The sequence below is a fragment of the Cervus canadensis genome, chromosome 5 (assembly GCF_019320065.1).
Source record: "Cervus canadensis isolate Bull #8, Minnesota chromosome 5, ASM1932006v1, whole genome shotgun sequence".
Classification (NCBI taxonomy): Eukaryota; Metazoa; Chordata; class Mammalia; order Artiodactyla; family Cervidae; genus Cervus; species Cervus canadensis.
In genome coordinates this window covers 7,041,887-7,057,365 of record NC_057390.1, presented here as the reverse complement: position 1 = coordinate 7,057,365, position 15,479 = coordinate 7,041,887, and the positions used below count along the sequence as shown (strand labels likewise).

At 46.5% G+C, this 15,479-nt stretch overlaps 1 protein-coding gene across 2 annotated transcripts in view; it reads right to left on the bottom strand.

Annotated features, from left to right (window-relative positions):
- Positions 1-6,336: 6,336 nt before the first annotated feature.
- LOC122441443 (interleukin 18 receptor accessory protein) overlaps positions 6,337-15,479 on the bottom strand; it is a 32,409-nt gene continuing 23,266 nt past the window's right edge. Inside the window, exons 7-11 of one of the 2 annotated variants that reach the window (XM_043468043.1) lie at positions 14,852-14,975; positions 11,210-11,361; positions 9,998-10,135; positions 7,863-8,036; positions 6,337-7,126 (exon numbers count right to left, since the gene is read on the bottom strand). In XM_043468043.1, coding sequence (XP_043323978.1) covers positions 6,720-7,126; positions 7,863-8,036; positions 9,998-10,135; positions 11,210-11,361; positions 14,852-14,975 — 995 coding nt within the window. In that variant the 3' untranslated portion in view covers positions 6,337-6,719. Of the gene's footprint in view, positions 7,127-7,807; positions 8,037-9,997; positions 10,136-11,209; positions 11,362-14,851; positions 14,976-15,479 lie in introns of both variants that reach the window. The other variant, XM_043468044.1, reaches the window with a different exon arrangement.

Genomic DNA, 15,479 nt, shown 5'->3' with positions numbered 1-15,479 from the left:
CTGTGACCCCACGGACTGTATCCGCCCAGGCTCCTCAGTCCATGGAATTCTCCAGACAAGAATACTGGAGTGGGTTGCCATTCCCTTCTCCAGGGGATCTTCCCAACCCAGAGGTCATACCTGGGTGTCCTGCATTGAGGCAGATTCTTTACTATCTGAGCCACCGGGGAAGCCCAGGGATTAAGGTGACCATGTAATCATCATCTAAACCAGGTTCACAGACAAATAGATTTGAAATATGTTTGAGGGAAAACTCAGCTTGCAAAGTAGAGCACCAAAGGAATTTTTATGGAATTTTAGGTCAGCAAACTACTGACCCATCTGAAACTTTTGGTTTAATTGTCTGATGACTGTATTAACAGTAGAAACCTGGCTTCCTCTGACCGTTTTTGGTGCCAGATCCCAAGAATCCTTGTGATCCCTGTCATCTGCTCTTCTAAACCCATCTACTCATGGAGTCCAGTGGTGTGGAGGGAATGACATCCTCTTCCCAGTGGATCCCTTGTAATTTAAGTGACCAAATCCGGTCCACCCTCAAGAGACTAATTAAGGGGTGATGCACACAGCAGAGAAATCTCTCTTCACCTAGGACTTGAACTGTGCACAGTTGGAAACAAAGTTTGAGTTGGGGGGAGGAGGGTTTTCTTCCTTTTTACCCTCAGTTTCACAAAGCCACTTCTGTTCTGAAAGAGCAGAATTGACTTTTCTGTGCCTGCCCATGGTTAATTAGATAATCACCTTCCTCCAAGAATAGTTTTAAACAAAATGACCAGCACATCTTTTCTTCTTTCCCCTAGAGGCGGTATAAAACGCTTCTGGAATTGAAGTATCCCTCGCTTGCCCCAAAGCTCTTGTTACTTTGTTGGGGCTCAAATTTGATTCTTTTTTTAGGAAGAAAGGAGAAGAAAGCAGTGATAGAGAATTGGCCAGGCTATGCAGAAACACCATTTGCTTTCCCAGCCCGCAACTAGCAATTAAGCTGGATGGCCTCAGATCAAGGGCTGGCATGTCACACCCTAAATTGAAAGCCTGCATCCCACGCTGGAGTGAAGTCAAGAGCTTTGACCCCGCTCTCAGGACAGAAGAGCCGAGCTCTGTCTCTGCTCCCCAAAGTCAAACTTCCACTCCTCAGGGGAACAGAGGACACTGTGGAAGGGTGCAGTATACTCTGGGAGCGTCCCCCGTGTGAGGAGAGGAGAGGCACCATGGTGGTGCAGGTGGCTGGGTGGGTGTGAATATGAGCTCTGAAATGAAACATGTCTTCACACCAGAGTATGGCTCCTGGCTCGGTCTTACAGTTCTAATGTGATCGCTTCCCTGAGGGAATAGCGATTTTGTAGAGAGAAGAAAGTTGAAATTGTGTGATCCTGAGCATCTTCTAAACACCACAGGCCTTATTGATGATGGTGGTTATGATGGTGACTATCTTAAAGATGATGTGAAGATTAAGTGATACAACACATGTCTGAGAGGAATATGCTTAGTACATAATAGCCACCAGATGAATTTTAGATTCTTTTTTTTAAAAAAATTTATTGGCATGTAATTGCTTTACAATGTTGTGTTATTACAGTAAATTGAATCATTTATACACGTATATATATCCCAGGTGGCTCAGTGGTAAAGAATCTGCCTGCAAATGCAGGAGATGTGGGTTCAGTTCCTGGGTCAGGAAGATCTCCTGGAGAAAGAAATGGCAGCCCACCCCAGTATTCTTGCCTGGAGAATCCCATGGACAGAGGCACCTGGCTGGCTACAGTCCATGGGGTCGCAGAGTTGGACACGCTTAGCAACTAAACAGCAACAGGCTTCTGAAGTGGCACTAGTGGTAAAGAAATCACCTGCCAATCCAGGAGACATAAGAGACTCAGGTTCAATCTCTGGGTCCAGAAGATCCCCTGGAGGAGCGCATGGCAACCCACTCCAGTATTCTTGCCTGGGAAACTCCATGGAGAGAGGAGCCTGGCAGGCTACGGTCCACAGGGTCACAAAGAGTCAGACATGACTGAAGTGACTTAGCATGCACACATGCACATCATGCCTTGAGCTTCAGCCAAGCTGTTGTGTGTCTCAGTGATACATTCTCTTCTATTGCTGAGAAGTACTTAATTTTTGCATGTACAGCTACTGACAGATTGGTGCATGCTATGCCAGGAATCACTTGATTACCTCTTGGCCCCAATTCATCATTCGGTATCTGCTCCACAGAATGGACTTGGTTTTTGAAGCATTTATTCCTTATGGGGAGCACCGTGCAGCTCCATCAGCAGAGGGAGTTGGAGGGATGGTGCCGGAAAGCCTTCCTGTTTCCTGCCTCTGTGTTCCATGTCTTTCTTCCTCTTGCTGCCCCATCTCTCAGCAGCGTGGGTGTGTGATGTCTGCTGGTGCCCCTCCTGGGCTGGACACACAGAGTCAACCGTCTCTCATGTGTCCTGGACACCATGCAGCTTAAGCCTCCAGCCCACGATGGACCCACCCCACCCCCGCCCCGCCCCATGCCCCTGTGCACGCCCACATTGCTCTGACTCAGCCGCACACTGGCTTCCCAGGTGGTGCTAGTGGTAAAGAACCCGCCTACCAGTACCAGAGACATGGGTTCGATCCCTGGGTGGGGAGGATCCCTCTGGAGGAGGGTATGGCAACCCACTGGTTTTCTTGCCTGAAAAAGTCCATGAACAGAGGAGTCTGGAGGGCTACAGTCCATGGGGTCGCAGAGAGTTGGACACGACTTGAGCACAGCCCAACACGAGGGATAAAAATATATTTACGCTTTCACTTTCTACTTGGAAATAATATTTTACTACTTCAAGCTGTGTGTGCCTTACCACCACACAAATTCCCCTACCTTATCCCTTTTATGTTGATATTGTGTCTACCTACATTGAAAATTCCATCAGTAAATGTCACTATGTTTTGCTCTCAATGGACTGTATCCTGGATATTTGAAATATTATGTCATGCAACTCTGGATCTTATGAAAGCCTATGTAGGATGCAACTTTGTTTAAGCAGGCAACTGACCTAGTTGGACTCAAGCCCAAAATTCTAACCAGCCTTGTGGTTTCAATGTCAGTCTTATTTCACTGTTCTTCAGCTCTGTTGGGACTTGTCCCTGGAACTCAGGGAGCAGTCTATCTTATAGTTCAGTTCTGAGAGTTTATGGTGTTCTATTTAGGGTCAGATTCACGCCTATGAAGCCTGGGGGTGAGCCCTGAAGTTTGAAAGCAGCTTTAAGGGTTTGCTTTCCTGAGTGCCTTCCTGTCTACACTCAGCAAGGTACTTTCAGGTTCTACAGATTCCTGTTCCCTCTGCGAGAGCGCTGCTGCTCTTAAGCCCCCCACCCTGCAGTGCATTTCCCTCCACGGCTTCCAGCGCTCCCACCAGGTGGTAAGAGGAAAGAAAGAAGGATCAAGAGACGTTGGCCACACCCTCTTGAGACCACAGCTCCATGAATCAAAATGGACAGTTCCCCCTGCCCCCCACCACAGAGATGTAGGCTCTTGAAACCAAGCAGGTACTCAGTGGTGTAAGTTATACATATATGTATACATATATACCTTTCACAGTATTCTTTTCCATGATGTTTTGTCATAGGATATTGAATGCAGTTCTGTGTGCTATGCAGGAGGACCTTGTTGTTTATCAGTCCTATGTATAGAAGCTTACGTCTGCTAATCCCAACTTCCCACTTCATCCTTCCTCCAACCCCTGCTCCCTTGGCAACCACCAGTTTTTTCTCTATGTCTGTGATTCTGTTTCTGTTTCATAGATAGGTTCGTTTGTGTCATATTTTAAAAACCAAACTGATTTCTATATGCATCTAATCCAAGCTTCATAGCTACAATGAGTGGGGAAAAGGTGGTTGAATGTTTACTCCATCTTATCTGGTACTACAGTCTGGAAAGGCAATAATATAGATAGTAAATGTGGGTTTTAAAACCCAGGTGAGACCAGGGACATTGTCAGATCTGCCTGAGGTATCACTCAGGGTCGGTAAAGACCATTCTACAACGTGCCCTAGAGGAAAGATGACCACCCTCTAAAGTGGGACACATTTTCAGAATCAGAAATTATATTCTCCCTATGAAAACCGTACTTGGACAACAGGTGTAAAGCAGAACCAGAACATATGGGCACCTTATTTAGAAGGTGTGGTGGGAAAAAACAATTATTCCTTCACATTGTATTTTACCGAGATCAGTTGTTTAATTACCATCAGTCTCCTGTATATACACGTTTGTTTTGGCCGTCCACCTTATTTGATTGAATTACCTGTAAGAACTATAAATAAAGCTTTATCCTAAATGTTAATTTGCCAGCCTCAGTTGCACCTATTCGCCTGAAAGAGTGTATTCTGTCAGTGGTAGACCTAGTTTCTTTATTGTGTGTGTGCAGAAATAAGCTTTGGTTAACCTAGGAACAAAACTCCAAGGACCTCCTGGTGGTCCAGTAGCTAAGACTCAGTATTCCCAATACAGTGGGCCTGGGTGTGATCCCTGGTCAGGGAAATAGATTCCACATGCCTCAACTAAAGGTCTCACATGCCAAATTGAAGGTTGAAGATCTCACATGCTGCAACTAAGACCCAGTGCAGCCAGATAAATAAATAAGTATTTTAAAAAGAACAAAACTCTGGACCTCCGGAAATATCAGTTATGGCCATGCTTATTCTAGAATAAAAGAAACCTGGATAAACTGGCCAAAAGAGATTTCTGAGGCTTAGGTCTCTGAGACTGACCGACCGGAAAACCAAGGACTCGGGTCATCCCCCTGACCCCATGGCACAACGGCTGTGTGCCTCCTTCGCTTCTGAGACCCTGCAATGAGGCTTCCCACAAGAAACTTCGTCCAGGAATAATTTGTACCCTGGAACTCGTCTTTAACTTTATCACTGAAATTCCCAACAAAGATGCTGCTGGACGCCAGGCCACCGTGGTTTTTGTGATGTGGGTGCCTCTGTGCAAAGATACGTCAGGGCGTTTCCCACAGACACTAAGCAGTGGCCAGATGACAAAGACTTTAGACCTGGATCACTCTCATACCAGTGAATGGGACACATAATGTGTGAATCAGCCCGGAAGCTGCTTTGCTTTACTGCACAAACGAATCGTTCCCTTCTATTGGGGAAGCTCCAGTACTTTGGCCACCTGATGTAAAAAGCTGACTTATTGGAAAAGACCCTGATGCTGGGAAAGACCGAGGGTAGGAGGAGAAGGGGAGACAGAGGATGAGATGGTTGGATGGCATCACTGACTCAACAGACATGAGCTTGAGCAAGCTCCAGGTGATAGTGAAGGACAGGGAAGCCTGGCGTGCTGCAGTCCATTGTTTGCAAAGAGCTGGACACGACTTAGCAACTGAACAACAACAATGAATGAGGAAGACAGAGCGTGACATTCGGACATCCGCCTGTGACTAGAACATTGTTTTAACTGCAGGTTGAACTCTCATCAGGAAATGCACTGGTGAGAATGAAATGAGCCTTGTGCAGGAGAAACAGGTACTTGGTCCCCCAGCGGATGGTCCATCACTTACGAGGAACACACGGAGACCAGAGGGGCAGGAAGCACATGGGGACCCCCAGTCTCAGTGGGCCAGTGGTTCAGACTTAAGCACTCTTCAAGCCCTAATACTGCTGTCTGTTAACCAGTGTAGACAATTATTTCCCAGACTGTTGTCTTGGCTGCTGCCTCTTGCCACTGTCTTTCTATTGGGTTGGTCAAAAAGCTCCGTAACATCTTACGGAAAAACCTGAACGAACTTTCAGGCCAACACAGTATTTTGCACATAAGATCCCTGGGTCAGGAAGATCTCCTGGAGAAGGAAATGGCAACCCATTCCAGTATTCTTGCCTGGAGAATCCCATCGACAGAGGAACTTGGCAGGCTACAGTCCACAGGGTTGCAAAGAGTCAGACAGGACTGAAGTGACTTAACACACACACACACACACACACACACACACACACACACGCATGCACGCAATTCCTTGTCTCCTCATTGGCCAAATCACTTTGGCTTAATTGGTCCCCACTTCCTGTGATCCAGAGTAAAGCATGGACTTCAAGCCCTGTACAAAGACCAGGGGACAAGGAGGAGCTGAAATTAACCCCACTCTGCTCCCTAAGGCCTGTGTCCTGACTTAGGGCTGTGTCAGCCAAGAAGAAGGGGGTCTTCCTTCTAGTTCCCTCGAGGACACAGTAGAGATGAACCAAGGTCCTGTCTGGTCCTTGACCCCTGGTATCTCTTTTCCTCCTTGCATTCTGGGCTCCAGTGAATGGCGAACACAGAATAAGAATCATCTTCTTCACAGAGATGCTTCTGGCAGTTTCAATCACTTGTTTCTAATAAAGTAATATTTATTTGATTGCAAAGATATAAAAAGTGATGTGTATGATACATAACAGACACAACAGTCCATGGCCACAAAACCAAGTGGCTGTATCTGCCGATTCTGCTCAGACCACTAGGAAAATCTTCAGGACTTTGTGGGCTGAATATGTGCAGGAGTCTGGAGAATTCGCCCTCTCTCTGCCCTGTCCAGGGAATCAGAGCCTTGCACCACAGCTTCCATTCATTCCAGTGCCGACCAAGCTTGCTCAGGGCTGGCAGGACCCTTCCCGGTGACATCAGCCTGGTGTGTGCTGTGTGTTCCATCCATCAAGGTCTCTGCTCACCAGGGACAGGATGGGAGGCAAGGGGAGGCAGTTCAGCATCCATTTTACCATCCTCCAGGCTGGGAGCTCCTCCCAGTGGGTTCTGTCTTTTCCAGAGAAAAAATCCATGGGATAATTCTCAGATGGTTCCAAGTGACTCCCCTGGAGCTTTTCACAGGCATATGGTAGCGTATTTGGGTCCAGAATCTAGAGTTGGGAGGAACTGATTTTAAGCCTTTCCAGGTGATGGTAGGCAAAACCCTGAGAGCTTTTCTCACTAGATGAGGTAGGGACTCTGGCTCTTGGAAGGAAGAGAACTTAATTATAATCAGTTTGAGTGTTTGATCCTCCAAAGCCAGATTCACCGCTGCTTGTAGTTCAAAGATGCTGGGTCCACTGACATAGTTGGGGCTCAAGATGAAGATTCCCCTCCTGCTTTTCTTAATAATGCTGACAATGTCCTCTGTGTACACTGGAGAGAAGGAATTTAATTATTTGCAATTGTTATTGTTAAACCTTGAGTCACCATAACCCTGAACCTCCCAGATCCACCCAGCGGGATTCTTTGCGATGGCAAAGAAAAGGAGAAGCCTGGTTTTCTTGATCACTCCTACTGCATCAACCAACTCTACAGGCAGTTGGAGACACACTTCCAAGTCTAGTGACTGTCAGTGTCCGCTTCCTCCCCTGCGTTCTCTCCCCTCAACTTCTCAGTCCCTCCTGGATCAAAACTCATTGGAACAAGGTTGACTGGAATGAGGGAGGGGCATGTAATGTCCCTGGCCCCTGGGTGGGGGCCTCTGAGGCAGAGGAGGACAGTGAGATGCATGAGGTCTGCACATCTGAAGTGTGCCCGGCCTGGGAGCCTGCTGGGCCCAATGCTGAGTCTGTGGCTGGCAGTCCCAGGAAGGAGAGGGGCCACTCATTTGGGAGGACAGAACTAACTCCCGGTTGAGGAGCCAGAAAAGATATCTTTGTTCTGGATGTCTCTCTGGGCTCCAATATTTTTTTTTTTTTTTTTGAAGATGGATTTTTTTTTTTTTTTCACAGTGGAGCATGTCTCTGCAACACATGGCTTTCTGTGTTGTTGCCCAGGATGTTCTAAGCTCATGAAACCTTCCCGTAGTCCAAGAGAAAGAATGGAGGACAATACCGAGAGTGCATGCCTGTAGCTCTCCTTCTGCGTTTTCTGCCGGCTGCAGACCTACCTCCTCCGGGGGTCATGTCCCTTTCTAGCAAGCACAGGGTGTATCCATATTTGTTTTCCAAAACATCAGGGAGAAGATTCAGGGCTAAGGTTTCCTCACTCAGAGACGAAGAGGCCTCGCTCTCAAAGCTGCTCCATTTCGCGTAGGATACAAAGGCGTCAAACTCCTTTTGGTCTGAGAAAGAGGAATAAGAAAGAATGTAAATACCTACCTAAGCTCAAGCCTTATGGTAAGCGGGGAGGAATTAAGACTTGGGATCCTTGTTTAGCTACTCTGACCCTTTGTGACCCCATGGACTGTAACCCACCAGGCTCCTCTGTCCATGGGATTCTCCAGGCAAGGATATTGGAGTGGGTTTCCATTTCCTCCTCCAGAGGGATCTTCCCAACCCAGGGGTCAAACCCACGTCTCCAGGATTAGCAGGCAGATTCTTTACCAGTGAGTCACTGGGGAAGCCCTGAACTGATTTCGAAAATAAAAAGCAGCATCTGTGTTCACTTTTTCAGAACCACACTGCTGAGGAGCATCGACTGTGCACCCAGAATCAGATTCTAATCACTGAGGCACTCCTGCGTCTTCCCTGAGGTCAGATCAAACAGCCGGGGCTTTTTCTCTGATTAAACCACACACACTCTGGAGTTCCTCTAAGCTTTCTCTGTAGCTGCAGCCCTGCTGGCTCATTAGTTGCACATCAAAGGACAGTCTGCTCCATCAAAGCATGATACTATCCAGCGAGCAAAGCACTCTGAGGGCCCAGCACGCTGGGAGCTGACAGCAACATACCTGCGTTTGAACCCCCGTGTGTAAAATGAGGGACTAACAACCCCTGGCAGGCTGCTGTCAGAATTGCCTGGGATAACGTAGATGAAGAGTTTAGTGTCTGACTTACAGCAGGCATGTTCTTTTCCCTTTCAGATGGAGAACTATATTTTGGAACTTGTTTTAGGATATTTTTAAGGTCTCATAAGATTCTGTTGGGGCCTCCCAGCAGCAGAGAATTTGCCTGCCAATTCAGGAGAGGCAGGTTCAATCCCTGGGTGGGGAAGATCCCCTGGAGAAGGAAATGGCAACCCACTCCAGTATTCTTGCCTGGAGAATCCCATGGACAGAGGAACCTTGTGGGCTACAGTCCATGCAGACAGAATCAGACAGGACTCAGCAACCAAACAATAACAACAAATGCCGTTGTTGACTCAACTATTATAAATACACATATTATAAATACACATATGTGTGTATTATAAATACACACATATATAAATACACATACATATAAATACACATAGATTCTAAGGTGTGCTGCAGAACCAAATGGAAACTAGAAAATCCCAAAAGTTAGCCTCTGGGCTCTGAAATTGGACATAACTGGCTCATTTTCCAGCCCTTTGCATAATGCCTCTCAAATAGTATTATCAGACGGAGGGGATATACATGTACACACAGCTGATTCACGTTGTTGTGCCGCAGAGATTAACACAACGTTGTAAAGCAGCTATGTGTGTGTGCTCGCTCACTCAGCCGTGTCTAACTCTTTGCCACCTTGTGGACTCTGGCCCACCAAGCTCCTCTGTCCATGGGATTCTCCAGGCGGGAATACTGGAGTGGGCTGCCATGCCCTTCTCCAGGGGATCTTCCCGACCCAGGGGATTGGATTCTGCCAATCGCCATTGGCAGGCAGATTCTTTACCAATAGTGCCGCCTGGGAAGCCCGGAACTGACATGTCCTGTGTGCTTACGATGTGCTATCTGCTGTTCTAAACCCTCAGGGTGTCCATTCAGCGAGCCTACATGGCATTCATAGTGGTTACAACCCTGCTTTACAGAAGAGAAAATGAAGGAGGCATGGAGATATTAAGTCATCTACCATCTTGCTTTAGGATGTCAACTGGACAGTCATTTTTAAGTCCAAGATGTCCTACAATAGCATTGTTGGCAAGATTCCTAGTAACTGGAATGAGAAGAGATCATTTCTCCCCTGGGGTCCCAACCCTCCCAGGTATAGAGACACCAGATCAGCAGAAGGATCTCAGAGGCTGGGGGCCATGACTTTGTCCCTCAGGGAATGTGCCTGTCCCACGCTCTCTCCGTCTAGGTCCATTCAGAGGGGAAACAGCAGAGGTGAGGTGGCCGCTTACCCCCGAGCGTCTCATCCTTGCTCTGGTAGGTTCGGTAGAGCAGCACTATTTCAATCCAGTACATGTAGAGCAGCGCGCCTGCGGTCAGCAGGCCTGCCAGGGCCGAGACGGTGCCCAGGAGGACATACAGGAACACCGCTGGGGACAGAGACGCGCGGCTGTGGGTGAGCAGTTACCGAGGCCGAGCACCCCCCGACACCCCCACACTCACACAGCACCCGAGCACCTCTGCCAGAGGAGATTTACCGGAATCACTGCCACTGAAAACATTTCTCTTGATTCTGGGCATGTCTTAAACCACATCTTGAAGGAACTGTCATAAAATGAACTCAAGAGAACCCAGGATGATGGCCAGTTCCTGACTGGGGGTGGCCGGGGAAACTGGCAAAAACTACTTTTATTTACTTTTCCCTGATAAGCTTCCCTCTCATTGCCTACTATAATTTACTTTCATGTGTTGTCAAATCTACTAAAATCTAAAGTTCCTGAAGCCCAGAGCTACTTCCAACTTGCTTTCTCACCTCTAAAGTACCTAACACATAGCACTTTCAACCCACACCTCGACAGAGCATCCACCAGGCACTGGGCATGAAGTGTGTCCTAGTGAAGCCTCACAAGCATTCCAAAAGTGCTTGTTTTCTCATCTCGATTCATCGGTGAATGAATGATATCACCTTCAACTCTGAACTTCTTAAAGAAATTTAAAAGCCATTCCTTATCAGGAATTTCCTCTCCAGCCACAATCTGTGATGTATACATATAACTCCTAAACTGAGCATTTTTCTCCATTTCCCTTCTTTCTCTTCTCCACTCTCCAACTCCAGACCACCATATGCTCTGGATTTGGAAGCCAGGGGAGGAAAATAAGAAAGAGGGCTAGGTCCTAGCATGATGCCTGTCATGTAGGGCATGTTCTGTAGGTCTTTCTAGGAAGAATGAATGAGTGAATGAACAAATGATAGGTTTTTCCAACACAGGCCCTGTATGCAGAATATTAGTAAGAGGACTAGCTCTAGATCACCAATGTGAAACTTACTGTTGCGTGGCCTTGGTGAAGGTATTGAGTGAATCAACACAAGCAAAGTGCATACTTAGAACCTTGACATCTAGTGCATGTTTGTGGCTATCATTACCATGACTACTTTTTAGGAAAGTTCCTCTCCTCCCAGGTAAAAGCAGTTGCGTGCATTCTGCATCCACCTTCAGGCTCACCTCCTGTCTTCTTTTTTAGCTGGATGGACTGAGTAGTGTTCCCAATGGAGTTCTGGGCAAAGCAAATGAACTTCCTGTGAAGATCACTCTGAGTAACTTTTTCCAAGAAGACAACACGTTCTATGACTTCATCCTTTAAGGTGGATTTAACACTAGGAAAAGAGGGAAAATACCACACTACTTGGGTAACACAGATTGACATGCATTAAACAGTTTGTGGAACTTATGTAAGCAGACTAACTGTTCGGCTTTCAGAAGAGCTGTCAGATAGCACAAGGAGATGCTGAAAGGATGGAGGATACTCAGAGATGACCCACTTTTAAAAAATGATGGAGTTGGCTAAGCATCATACTAAGCATTTATACTAGAATATAATTGGTTGTTGGAGAAGACTTTTGAGAGTCCCTTGGACTGCAAGGAGATCAAATCAGTCAATCATAAAGGAAATCAGTCCTGATTATTCATTGGAAGGACTGATGTTGAAGCTTCAGCTTCAACACTTTGGCCACCTGATGCGAAGAAGTGACTCATTGGAAAAGACCCTGATGCTGGGAAAGATTGAAGGCAGGAGGAGAAGGGGATGACTGAAGATGAGATGGTTGGATGGCATCACCGACTCGATGGACATGAGTTTGAACAAGCTCCAGGAGATGGTAATGGACAGGGAAGCCTGGCATGCTGCAGTCCATGGAGTTGCAAACAGTCAGACACTACTGAGCAACTGAACTAAACTGATAATTGCTTGTGGGCCTCATCTGATCTTTCTTTCATGACAAACTCCCTTTGAAAACAGATACTACAATTTATAAATGTCTAACTTCTAGTGACGCTTACTCATTGGAAGGAAAGTTATGACCAACCTGGATAGCATATTAAAAAGCAGAGACATTACTTTGCCAACAAAGGTCCGTCTGGTCAAGGCTATGATTTTTCCAGTGGTCATGTATGGATGTGAGAGTTGGACTATAAAGAAAGCTGAGTGCCGAAGAATTGATGCTTTTGAACTGTGGTGTTGGGGAAGACTCTTGAGAGTCCCTTGAACTGCAAGGAGATCCAACCAGTCCATCCTAAAGGAGGTCAGTCCTGGGTGTTCATTGGAAGGACTGATGTTGAAGCTGAAACTCCAATACTTTGGCCACCTCATGCGAAGAGTTGACTCATTGGAAAAGACCCTGATGCTGGGAGGGATTGGAGGCAGGAGGAGAAGGGGACGACAGAGGATGAGATGGCTGGATGGCATCACGGACTCGATGGACATGAGTTTGAGTAAACTCTGGGAGTTGGTGATGGACAGGGAGGCCTGGCGTGCTGTGATTCACGGGGTCGCAAAGAGTCGGACATGACTGAGCGACTGAACTGAACTGAACTGAACTTCTACTAAAGGACTTCCTGGTGGCTCAGCGGTAAAGAATCTGCCAGCAGATGCAGGAGCCGCAAATTCTGTCCATGGGTTAGGAAGATCCTGTGGAGCAGGAAATGGCAACCCACTCCAGTATTCTTGTCTGGGAAATCCCATGGACAGAGGAGCCTGATGGGCTACTGTCCATGGGGTCACAAAGAGTCAAACACGACTGAGCAACTAAACAATAACAACAACAACATTGTAAATAAAGCTGCTGTGGACATGCATAAAAAAATAAGAAAAAAATAGCTATCCCATCTCTGGGTCTCATTTTCCAGGTCGGATTGCGTCAACTATTTCTCATGTCTCGTAATTTTGGTCAGACTGCATATTCCTGTGCCTTTTCCTCTGGATACACTCTGGACCCTTAAGGACTACAGAGTTCGGACCCTGACTGACCCCACTGTGGAAGGAGGACCGCGTGGGGGGATGGGAGTGTCTGGCAGGGGTGCAGAGTCTTCTCCAGTCTGTTGGACACACCTAGTCTATTCAAGCAGCCTGGGTCAGTGTCCCTGCTTGTTAGCTTGGTGAGCCAAGCAGCCACAGCAAACTGTTCTACAAACAGAACTTTGAAACAACTGATAACATTTTTTAAAAATAAAAAAATTTTAAGTAATTTTTTAAAAGGGACTTCAGGGACTTCCCTGGTAGTCCAGTGGTTAAGACTGCATTTCTTAACACAAGGAATGCAGGTTTGATCCCTGGTCAGGGAACTAAGATTCCACACGATGCACAGCGCAACCAAAAAAAAAAAGTACAGAAAAAAAAAAAAGGAGGTGGGGGAGAACTTCCTTGGTAGTCTAGTGGTTAAGATTCTGAGCTTTCATTGCCTGGGTCCTGGATTCAATCCCCGGTCAGGGAAGTAAGTTCCCACAAGTCATGAGGCCAAAAATAAAAAATAAATTATAAAGTAATAAAACAACTGAAAATTTAGTTCTGTGTACTGTACCCCACCAGGTTCCTCTGTCCATGGGATTTCCCAGGCAGCAATACTGAAGGAGGGCGCCATTTTCTACTCCTTCCCAACTCAGGGATGGAACCCACATCTTTGGTCTTGGCAGGCAGATTCTCTACTTCTGAGCCACCAGGGAAGCCCATACAAAACTGCCTTGGGCCCCCCAAGTTAAAATGAGCTCACAAACACATGAAAAGATGCTCAACATCACTCATTATCAGAGAAATGCAAATCAAAACCACAATGAGGTACCATTACACGCCAGTCAGGATGGCTGCTATCCAAAAGTCTACAAGCAATAAATGCTGGAGAGGGTGTGGAGAAAAGGGAACCCTCTTACACTGTTGGTGGGAATGCAAACTAGTACAGCCACTATGGAGAACAGTGTGGAGATTCCTTAAAAAACTGGAAATAGAACGGCCATATGACCCAGCAATCCCACTCCTGGGCATACACACTGAGGAAACCAGATCTGAAAGAGACATGTGCACCCCAATGTTCATCGCAGCACTGTTTATAATAGCCAGGACATGGAAGCAACCTAGATGCCCATCAGCAGATGAATGGATAAGGAAGCTGTGGTACATATACACCATGGAATGTTACTCAGCCATTAAAAAGAATTCATTTGAATCAGTTCTAATGAGATGGATGAAACTGGAGCCAATTATACAGAGTGAAGTAAGCCAGAAAGATAAAGACCAATACAGTATACTAACGCATATATATGGAATTTGAAAAGGTGGTAATGGTAACCCTATATGCAAAACAGAAAAAGAGACACAGATGTACAGAACAGACTTTTGGACTCTGTGGGAGAAGGTGAGGGTGGGATGTTCTGAGAGAATAGCATTGAAACAAATATACTATCAAGGGTGAAACAGAACACCGGCCCAGGTTGGATGCATGAGACAAGTGCTCAGGGCTGGTGCACTGGGAAGACCCAGAGGGATGGGATGGGGAGGGAGGTGGGAGGGGGGATCAGGATGGGGAACACATGTAAATCCATGGCTGATTCATGTCAGTGTATGGCAAAAACCACTACAATATTGTAAAGTAATTAGCCTCCAACTAATAAAAATAAATGAAAAAAAAATTAAAAAAATTAAATGAGCTCTCATTTTGCATGTTTACACTTTTGCTTGCTCCACTAGCTGGCGCTAGTGGCCACACCATCAGCTGTGGGTGTGTGCACGCAGCTCTGGGTGCATGATTGTGGGGTTTTCTAAAGGTGAAAGCCTTTCATGTGAGTTGCAGAGAACAAGTTGGCTCATTTCCTTCTTACCTTCTTCCCTTGGGTGTTTTGATTTCCCACTCCTGGTCAGAATCTCTGATGTACCATTTTAACACAGGATTAAAGTTTATTTCGAAGCCAAATCGTGCCGTGCAGTTAAGAGTTAAAGGCTTTCCTGAGAAGGAAGGGGCCGCAGAAAACAGGAAGGCAGCTGGTGAGAAGGATGTGCCCTGTGAAGGAGGAAGACACCGCCTGGAAACTGTCCCCTGAGGCGGTCATAACCAACCGTCTACCTGTCTCTCATTGAGAAACATGTAAAACCAGGAATGTTTGTCTCTACTGGGCAACACTTAGATCTCAAACCTATGACTATATTTACCCAGATGGAGACTGGCATGGTCATACACTAAGAGTTCTAATGTGGTTTCAGGATAAACACCAGGAAAATGAGCAGTTGCAATGACTAGCACCGTCTTCCAACGCTGCTGCTAAAGTAGTTACAAGCGTGTTGCTGAAGAATATTTTATAGGCAGTACTTGCATTTCTTGTTGTTGTTCAGTCACTCAGTCGTGCCCAACTCTGCGACCCCATGAACTGCAGCCTGCCAGGTTTCCCTGCCCTTCGCTATCTCCCAGAGTTTGCTCAAACTCATCTCCATTGAGTTGATGATGCCATCCAG